A 10495-nucleotide genomic window follows, 5' to 3' on the forward strand; every position below is an offset into this window, starting at 1 on the left:
TCTAAAACGATAGCATTCCAACAATTAAAAGTGAAATTTTATTCACTGACATCCCAATAAGGTAATTTTCGAAGGGAAATTTGTTATTTAAAGAAATCTTCTAGAGAAAACTTATGTTGTTCAGTAGATGCATTAGACACGTACGTACATTAAAACAATTGAGCAAGCTCTGGCAGCAAAAAAGGTTGTTACCTTAGGAGACAATGTTTCTTTTGTGAGCAACAGTGTTTTCCATAAATCGCTTTTAAGTGGTCGATTGTGAACCACCGAACCTAAAATACACAAGGGGCATAATTTTCAGAATCATTTACTGTACATTTATTTGCGCAATCATTTCTGTCAATTACTCTAGATTGCATTGAGATAGCAATTATATGGACAATTCAGACGAATTTCTACCGTCGGCGTCGCCGTGAGGTTCCGCATAAAGTCCAAGTGCGATACGATGCGCCGTATGTTGTAGGTGCGAGGGAAAACATGCGAGCTGCAGTGTGAGGTGAGACGGCTCGCACAAGCGAGGAGGGGGGCGAAGATGCGTCCCGTTTTCTTGGGCGTGCTAGGGGGGGGGGGGCAGAGGTTGAGGGAGCGGGGACATGTGCGCGTGCTAGGAGGAGGAGGGGAGGGGGCCAGGTCAAAGCCACCTAGAATTCTAGATGGCGCTGGCCAGGTACGCGTATAGCCCCTTAAACTTCGTAAAGTAGTGCCACGCTTTGAAGAATGCCGCCTCCTCCTCGAGCGCTCTGGCCAAAGCCGTCGCCGCGTCGCTATTGCCCTAATCACGTGGCCCCTTGCGCCGGATTCGTTTGTTTACAGTCACGCTTCAGTGCCATTTCTGCTCGAGAAGCGCCGGTTGTTGGCGCCATTCCTTTGATTCCTATTCTGTGTTGTTTTTGATTTTGTGAACACCTTGAAGGAAGTTTCGTGGCAAGTGCGACGCCGCTTCACGCCATTTTCTGTGACCATGACCTGCTGGGCCTTCAGATGCCAATATGGTTTTAGCAAAGGCAAGAAACTATTCGCGATACCGTCCAGTAAGCGCGGCGCGAGACACATGGCGCGATTTTGGGTGCGATCGGTCGTACGACCATTCGCATCGGCAGCCGCACTCAACAAGTCCTCAACCAAATCCGCCGCACGCGGCGCCGAATCGCACGCTGCGCATGCGACCAACTTGCTGAATATACCGCCGCATCGGTCGGACGACCGCAGCCAATGACAGCGCCGGTAGCGTGAACATCATGGCCACGTGGTAGACCCGGCGGGGCGGGGCCGGCGATCGGGCGCCCCGCCGCTCCGATCATGTCTTTTGCCTGGTCGAAACGTGGGCCTCTCGCCGCTGACGGCGGCACATGAATCGGCTACAATCTGTTTCTGACACGAAATAACTTCTAGAATAAAGTGACCTCTAAATAGTGTGTGTTATAAAACGTTGTGCGAAATAGTAGATCCTTGGCGTGATTTCTACTCGGACGCGGTCAGCGCAGACGCGCCAGCAATCGTCTGTATACGAAGCGGCTCGCCTGACTGGCGTGTTTACTCATCGCTACTAACGCCACCGGGAAAACTAACCGTATTTTTACTTAAGCGAAACATATGTTCAGGCATTGATTGTGCTGACGAATTTAGGCGCTTTATTACGAGCTGCGGACGCATCGCAAGGACCCTCGGCCCCGGATATGCGGCCGGCGAGCTAGGCCTACATCGTCTCCCAGCGATCGCAAGCTCGCCTGGCATGCTTGTTCGCTTCTGTCGGCGCCAATGAAATTAAATGTGCTGCAATTTAAGCGTGACATAACTGTGTACATGTTGAGCCGACTAACATAGGCGCTTCGATATACGAGCTGCAAGCGCCACCGGCGTCGGATTCGATGGCCCAGCTAGGGTGGCTACCCCACCCTAGCCCAGCGAGCTATGCCCGCCGGCTCCTGGCCATCGGCGGCTGTCATTGGATCCAATACTGCTAACGCGGCCTTGCGGAAACACTTCTACAGTGTTCGCATAGACGTGCTTATATTGTCATCGTTTGTTGCAAACAAGATAGCTGTGCAAATACGGTCGCTTTCACTTTCTGTTCGAAGTTACGCAGCATTCCGAACTTCCACGCAGGGGCGCCGGTTCTGGGCGGAGCTACCCGCCGCTCGCTCATTCGTACCATGTGTCCCGAATCGCCGCATGCGGCAAGTCGCACACGACGCGCCGTACGACAGATCGCACGGAAAATCGCACCATGTGTCTCGCGCTCAAAAAAGTGACTTCACCGAATCGGGAGGGAGAACTTCCGACGAACATCCTCCGCGCGACTATGCGAGGTAAGTTGTGAGTCTCTCATAGTATAATATGTGCCAGGTTTGTGTATTTTGTTGCGGGCAATAACGTAGTAGATATTGCACAGTTCACTGTGCATGTTGTCATTTGTCTGCACGCTTTAACACAATTTTAACGCAACGTCTGCTTTGTATATATACGCACTACGTGGTCGCGTTAGTGGTATTTGGTGCGCTTAATCGTTTTGTGCGCCAACCGGCTTGAGTTTGCGGGCACACGAGGCTGCATGCGATAACATGATTACGAATTTTTTAAGATTCAGCGCAGTCCTTTTGACAAAATTTCAATCTCGATCATGAAAGCTCCTCTTAGGAGAGCAACTCTCTGCCTTTTATGGTTACTTACTAGCCTTCTTTAGATAGAATAGCTTTGTTTGCCTCATTTGTTCGTGTTCCTCGTTGGCGGTCGCCCGTGCACATGGATTTGCGATACAGAGGCATCGATGAAAAGCGTGCGTGCTCTCCCGAAACCGTGGTACGCGGTGCGTTCGCCGCCGAGCGACAGCATGATAGGTAATTGAGACGTAGTATGTGCTAATTCGCGTGAGCTTTAAAAAGTGTGCGGAGCTTAAGATGCGGCGGTGGAGCACTCGCAAAGAAAACGTGCGGTCGGCCGCCCGTTCCGTGGCTGGTGCTTAGTCGTTTGTTCGTTCGTTCGCACGCTCGTTTAGTCGTTCGTATAGTCATTTGCTCGTTCGTTTAGTTCGCGCGCTCGTTTAGTCGTTCGCTTGCTCGTTCATTCCACTGTTAGTTTCTACAGTCACTATGTCTCATTGAGACGCGCTTGCTGCAGGGCTCGGCTGGTGCGTTTAATTACGCAACGAGACAATAAATGGTGCACACGAACTTGTGACTGCAGATGCAAATCTGTAATGCACCTATGCTGAAAATAAACCGTTAACTTGCAACTCGAATGCCGTTTCATATCATTTTGACCTATATATAAAACATAATTTCACTTGCCACAATTTCGGCTGCGTCATGGCGGGGGAATTCTTTGCGCGATCATGACTTCACTATATAAAATCATGTCTCGCAAATGTTACTTCGGAGGGAGCGCAACCGTCCTCAATACATGCACTCCAGGGCAACGCGATTCGATACAAGTACGTCACTTAGTGAACGGACGAACCAACGCACAATGAAGTGTTGTTCGTGATAAGTCACTAACCTGAAAAAAAAATTACTCAAGCCGACTATGGTCTTGTTTGAGATTGAGTTAAGCATTGTTATCGCGATCCCGCTTCGCGCACAAATGCTAAAAACTTATTTTATTTTCTTATGTACGCAGAGTTTCGATTCGATCGATGATCGGCCGCGGTATTTCTGTCAACGTTGAGACACGAGAAACATAATAGCACCAGCGCCCATCTCTGAGTCTTTGCGCGCGCTTAGATTGGCAGGCACGCACGTTGGCGGCACTGTAGCTTGTAATACACTTTCGAACCTTCAGAGCAGCGGCAAATACTTTCTTCAGAGCATGGGCAAATACTTTCTGATTCGCCCTCGTAGTTTCGCGATATTTCGCGAGAATCGGCACTGAATTTCCTAGGTATATTTTGTGGCACCTAGGAAATCTAAGCACGAACTTGCTCAAGCAGAAGTCCTTTCGGCACTGGACGCATGCGCACAATGGTCGCGCAAACGCGAGAATGAAGCTCATTGGCTCTCATCTCGCCAAAGTGATACTATCACCGAAAGTGGCCGCCTGAGAATCCCGACCCAGATCGATGACCGCAGTCGACGACTGCAAACACTCGCTGTCACAACGCAGCCAGAAGGAAGCCAGAGCTTGCTTCGTGCCACCTCTCGCTTGAACGCATCTCTGAAACTTTAGGCACCCGCCGTGGTTGCTCAGTGGCTATGGTGTTAGGCTGCTGAGCACGAGGTCGCGGGATCGAATCCCGGCTACGGCGGCCGCATTTCGATGGGGGCGAAATGCGAAAACACCCGTGTACTTAGATTTAGGTGCACGTTAAAGAACCCCAGGCGGTCGAAATTTCCGGAGTCCTCCACTACGGCGTGCCTCATAATCAGAAAGTGGTTTTGGCACGTAAAACCCCATAATTTAATTTTTAAACTTTAGGTTACACTAAAGCCCCTTCATCGGCGGAAACGTGTATGGAGGGGCTTTAGGTTACACGACCTCCAACACTAGGCGCGGGAGAAGACAGCGCACATGAGGCCCTCTCGGCTCACCCATCATTTGCACTCACCGCAGATTATCTCCGCATATGCGCTCAGCCGTGCCATGCGCAGCCACGGCCGGGCTAAAAGAGGAGACGCACGCCCACTACCCCCCCCCCCCCCCCCCCCCGTTGCGCGACCTCCAAGATTGGCGCGCGGAAAGGCAGCGCGTATCAAGCCGCCGTCCTTCTCGGCTCCCTCTTGCACCTGCAGCATATGGCGCGTGGTCCGCGATATGATCTTGTGCACTTGGACTTTATACTGACCCTTACGGTGACGGCGTTAGCCTGGAGCGTTCCTATAATTTTTATCGCAATAAAATGTGCGGTTGAGTGTCAGATGACAGATCCTACATTTGCCTGACATTTTTGTGTCTCCGCTTTTCGCAAGAGAAAAAAAGAAAAGAAGAACTGATGTATGCAGATGTATTATCAATTGACCGCACGTAGAGGGTTGGTTTTATTGCCAGAAAATCGACCAAACTCGCGTCGAAGCGCTGTGGTTTACAATTACTGCCACGGCCTCTTATCCACAGGTTTGCGGAGGTTATGAAATGCCTGGAACATCTGGTAGAAGGGTAGTCAAATCTAGTGGGCAAACCAGACAAATATACGTCGTTTTGTGCTGTAATGCTGACCTGTACAAGAAAATTAAAATTCTATCATGACTCAGCTCGGCCGCTTCACGTTACTCTGCTCAGCGTAAGCCGACTCTCGTTTCGTCGCTCCTAGCTGTGATGGATGCGGGCACAGTTCGCAGGCGAGATTCATCCAATGATGGAATTAGTGCGAAAACAAGCGACAAAGTTGGCCAAACATACTTAGATAATTATTTCGAATACATTTTGCTCTTTAAGCGTGTCATGTGTATTTGAAGCTAAGACAAGAAAATGGTTGTTTGGCTTTGCTGCCACTTGACGAAATAAGTATCCGGAGCGCTTAACAGATCAGAGAGAGAGAGAGAGTAAAACATCTTTATTAATAATATTTGAATGGCGAGAGAGGACAGAGAAGGGGACGCACACAGACGCATTTAGGTGTTCTATACCACGGCTGCCTTGAACACGTTCTCGTGGTCGTGTAAAAGTGCGTTGAACTAAAGTACTCCGATCAAACTAACCTAAATGAACTTAAAAAATTTGCATTGCGAAACATGATTGCGCATAGCGCAGCTACTATTCAATATAAACAGCATGTCAGTGAAAATCCCGTCTCGCGTGCCGTTTCCTGTGGGGGCGAAGGAAAACGTGCAAGGGTGAGCTAAGAAGGATGGTGGCTCGATGTGTGCCGTATTCCCGCAAGCCCAATGTTGGAGGTCACGTGATCAAATCAGCGCTAGGGTGGGTGACAGGTGAGAGCGTGTCTCCTTTACCACGACCGTGACTGCGCATGCTGAGCGCATACACGTGCTCCGCGCAATATGGAGGTAATCTGCGGCGGGCGCAAACATAGGCGATCTGAGATGTCTGATGGTTTCACGTGCGCTGTCTTCCCGCGAGGCCACTGAATAAGGTCGCGTAATCTCAAGTGTCAGATACGTGTTGTAGTGGGAGGCAACCCAAGTCGATCGCTCCTCGAGGCCGGCGCTCTTCACCGAGGAATAGTAAACGACCGTAGAAGATGGGTATTATATAGAGGAATAAGTTGTCTTTACGTTGCAATATGTCATGCCATTTCTTAATGGAAACAGATTTAAAGAAACAGCATTTTACCGATGTAATGAAGCTTCCTTCGCTATTCGTTCTTTATATCAGCATGTTGGGCACTGGATAGTCGAGTAGCACTTGCTGTCCATTCCCTAATTAAATGTTAATTAACTTTACAATTACTCGTTTTAGTGCCAGCATAGCAATGGTAGTAATTGAGAACGCTACAGGAGGCAAAAGCAATTTGCGCGATATTAAAAATGCCATCCATTGTTGAGATATTTGTCGACGAAAATTCGCCTGTTCTGCTCCGATACATTTTTTCCCTTTCCACATTTCGTGGGCTTTCTTTAAATGCCGGAAAAATGCGCCATGCAGGAAGGCATCTGCCCACAAGAAACTGAATTGGGTGTTTGTGAACTCTCTCTACAACATAACAGAACGCACTTGGCCCTAAAGTGAGTAATAAAATTTTCATAATTCATCTTAGTTAAATAACTAAGCAGAATGCAAAAAACAAAAATGCTATGAGGAGCACCTCATGACCACAAACAATATCTCGTTAGTGTCACCCAGCTGCAGTTTACCGGTTAGTTTAAATCCTAGGCTTAAGTTACGTGAAACACCCGGTATAAAGGGGACAGATTACCAACTAGTGGTGGCAATTAATTATTGAGTGGTACATTTGCCCGGCTAAAAAAGAGGAAAAAATTAATATTCAGCAACTATTCAGTCAGATCAAGCCACAAGGTGGGATAATTCTATAAAATTGTTGTTTTAAGTTTGTTTAATGGGCATACTTCACCTGGTAACTCCACCCTGCCAGTTAAAGGTGCTCACTTTTTTTTACAAGTGGTAGGAATACCGATATATGAAAATAAAATACAAATCGAATCACGATAATTAGAACTCGAAAGGGTCCGGAAATTTGTTCGGATTTAAATAAGTTCGAATCAAAAGAAGGGCTTGTTCTTGAAGTATTCGTGCATCATAGCACGATGCACGAACGGTGCGATTCGTGAAATATCGCGGAGCGCAAGCACACATCGAGCGAGGCGAAACTGCCCACGCCTACCAACGCTCGCTTCTCCCGGTAACGGCAAAAAACAAAACTTCAGGGAGCAAGCTAAGCTGGCGGCGCCAGCGCGTAGGCGCGCGCGCGGGGTCCACAGAAGGTGAGGTAGTTACGAGGGGGAGGGATGGCAAGGAGAGCTTAGCTGCGTGGAAGAGTGGGAGGGAAGTGTATTTGCTTTCCCTGCAGCTTGATGGATGGGGCTAATTACCTCTGCCACCTAACCTAGCCTCCGAAGCTGCGGAGTTGCCGAGGCCGGACTGGGCCTTCGCCGCTGCTTGCTTTCTCTCTGCGTGCTTTTTCCTTCGTCTGCTGACAGATCGGCGCTGTGTTTATGTTCTTCGTCCTGCGTTCTTAAAGCGAGTCATGTGTTATCAAGACGACGAAGTCGCTGCCGCGGATAATAATCATGTTGCTGTGCTCCCTTCTGTTGCGGCGTCGTCGCGTTCAAAAGACAAGGGGAATAAAGTACTGGGTGTCGCCTTCGCGTCTTTGTATTCAGAGTGTCTAGTCGTACAGAATTGGATATGGCGCACTGTATCCAACAGCCTTCCCATCAGGACGTCTCGCTTTCGACTCGTCACTGTAGAAAAAAAAAAAAAAAAGCGCTAACGAGACCAAACCAAGTCAACCAAAACAAGCGCTAGAGATCTGACGCGAGCAGACGATAGGGCGAAACAAGCGGCCCGGCTGAACGAGACGCGGGGCGGGTCCGAATGGCACCAGTTTCCCATGCGTACGTCACTGTAGGAGCCGCTCTCATTGGTCTTCACTCGTGGCTCGCTTCGCGAAAAATCGGCCCAGGACCGATCCCTTCCGTGGCGCGCACGTTTTGCCGCTAGTGTGGCTGGGGCATTACGGCGCGACGCAGAAACGGCGACTTTGCCATTTGAGAGATGATGAAATTTCAGCTACGGTTTTCTTTTTCTTCGCACGCGGAGTTCCCAGGGGTCTCTCCAAAGGTTTTCCTCTATGGCGGGGTCAGCGCAATGCTGGTCGCAGGTGCCACCGCGTGATCGGGCGCGATGCTGAAAGCATTGTCGGCGCGCGGTATGTTCGAATTAACCGTCGCAAATGCTTGCGCGTTCGGATTACCGGGAGTTTTCGCCCATGGGAATACACATAACTTTGACGGGACCTGAAGTAACTCGAGAAGCAGTTGGCAAAGAACGAACGCTTTATTAAAAATTAGTGTAGCTTTTATAGTCTTTATCTTGTGACGTCAGCCGCAGCCACTGCCGATTCACAAGAGGCAAGGCCGGTGAATCTAACAAAACAAACACGTGTCAGCGGCGCATGCTGATTCACAACAATTCTTCCCCCTTAAGGAGTGAAGCGGTCCGGGGGCTGGGGCTTCCGCTTCGACCTACGCAGTGTCACTTCAGCCCGGCCAGTCACTTACGGCTCGCTGGTAGCAACCTCGGCTTCGGCCGGCCCGTCTGATGGCGTTCGAATGTCGGTGCCTACTTGAGCCTGACTGTGACTGCTGTCGTGTCCTTGTGACTGCGAGTCTGCCACTGCGTTCTGGCTGCCTTTAGTCGTTGGTACTTGCATGGGTGCCTCGGGTTCCACCGCTTCTCCCACGCTGGTCCTCCTGGTTTTTAGCTGGTCGAGGTGGCGGCGATGTTGCTCCCCATCTGCAGTCTTTACCGTTGCCATTCGCGAGCCTTCGGTGGACTCTACCGCGCCTGGTTTCCATTTGTCACCCACTCCGTAGTTCTTGAACCAGACGTCTTTGCTCAGCGATGGGCCACTGTTGCATGCACCTGCAGAAGGGAATGGTCGTGACACGACATTGTGCAATAAAGAACGTGGCTGATATCCGAGAAGCCTAGAAGCTGGGGTTTGCCTATTTGGCAAGGGAGTGCGCCGATAATGTGAAAGAATGTGGTCCAGCCGAGCTTGCAAACTGCCGCGTGTGTTTTTGTTTAACCCCTGTTTGACAGTTCGTACTGCTCTTTCCGCCAGGCCATTAGACTGCGGTTTGTAGGGAGCTGTCCGCAAATGAGCGATGCCATTGCGCTTCATAAATGCCCTGAACTCTTCGCTAGTAAACTGCGGCCCGTTGTCCGTCACCAGGGTCCTCGGCAAACCAAACCGGCTGAACATAGTCTGCAGTGCTTCAATTGTCTTTGCCGAACTGGCGGTCTTCATGGCGGTAACCTCGATCCATTTCGTATGGGAATCAACCATGATCAACAACATGTTACCTTCCACAGGACCCGCAAAATCGGCATGGACCCTAGACCATGGCTCCTCTTTGTCCGGCCAAGGCACGGGTTGTCGGGCAGGAGGCATGCTGCCCCATTCTATGCATGTTGGACACGCGTTGACCAGCTTCTCAATGTCCCGATCGAGCCCTGGGTACCAGAAAACAGAACGTGCCAGGTTCTTCATAGCCGTTATCCCTTGATGTGCATCATGCAACATACGCAGCATTGACTGCCGCGCATTTGCTGGAATAACCGCTCGATGGCCCCAGTACACAATTCCGTGGCTATACGTCAGCTCGTCTTTCCTGTGCATGTACAGGGTGGTCGTTTATGAAAGGGAACACGCGAGCGCGTGGCCTGTGCTCTGCGGAGGCTGCTTAGAGCGCCAGCAAGAGGCAGCAAAGGGAAGCACTTCCGCTTGTAGCGCCATCTACTGGCGGCAAGCGGCTGTGGACTGCCTCCCACGCCAGGTGGATGCGCAACAGGCGGAGCCTGCAACGCAGCGTCTACCGCTAGCAAACCGCACTAGGTATGCCAGCACATTGGAAACGTGGAAGGAACAACCTATGCCCGCTAGTTAATAAGCACTCCCAGCGTATTTTAATGTGTAAACATTCTTCGGCGAGTACCGCAAGATCTGTAAGTGGTAACGCGAAAACGCGAAAAGTGTAATGTCTTGTATCTGCACAAAAATGCGTAATTTGCGAAGTTACGACATTTAATCATTTTAATGGTTAAAATGTAGATGATTGGTAGCTTTATCAGCGATGAGGAACAGTTGAAAAGAAGATTGATTAGAGAGAATAACAATACAGATACTAGGGTTCACAGAAAATCCATGGGGAAGCCTACAGTAGGGGTGGGCTAAATTAAAATTTGGTAGTGGGTCAAGTGGCAATGTGGGGGTGGGCCAACTTGAAATTTGGGAGTGGGTCAATTTAAATTTAGGGATGGACCAACTTGAACCTTGGAGGTGGGCCAACTTGAAATTTGGGGCTGGGCCAACTGAACTTTGAGGGTGGGCCAACTTAAAATTTGGTAGTGGGTCAAGTGG

The 10495-nt window shown here is 49.9% G+C and overlaps 1 protein-coding gene across 1 annotated transcript; it reads right to left on the reverse strand.

The window, feature by feature from the left end:
* Positions 1 to 8393: 8393 nt before the first annotated feature.
* Positions 8394 to 9647, reverse strand: LOC129380736 (uncharacterized). The gene is made up of 2 exons (XM_055062594.2): positions 9439 to 9647; positions 8394 to 8994 (listed from the first exon to the last, which is right to left on the reverse strand). The coding sequence occupies exons 1-2, from the start codon at positions 9623 to 9625 to the stop codon at positions 8627 to 8629; spliced, it is 555 nt and encodes a 184-aa protein (XP_054918569.1). The 5' UTR covers positions 9626 to 9647; the 3' UTR covers positions 8394 to 8626.
* Between the last annotated feature and the right edge of the window lie 848 nt (positions 9648 to 10495).

Source organism: Dermacentor andersoni, chromosome 1 (assembly GCF_023375885.2).
Source record: "Dermacentor andersoni chromosome 1, qqDerAnde1_hic_scaffold, whole genome shotgun sequence".
In the NCBI taxonomy this organism is placed as follows: domain Eukaryota; kingdom Metazoa; phylum Arthropoda; class Arachnida; order Ixodida; family Ixodidae; genus Dermacentor; species Dermacentor andersoni.

Excerpts from the sequence above, each read along its gene's own strand:
- LOC129380736 (XM_055062594.2), bottom strand. The coding sequence starts at position 9,625 with ATGAAGAACCTGGCACGTTCTGTTTTCTGGTACCCAGGGCTCGATCGG. Across the intron at positions 8,995-9,438 it reads TTTTGCGGGTCCTGTGGAAG|GTGCATGCAACAGTGGCCCA; the intron begins GTAACATGTTGT and ends TCCCTTCTGCAG.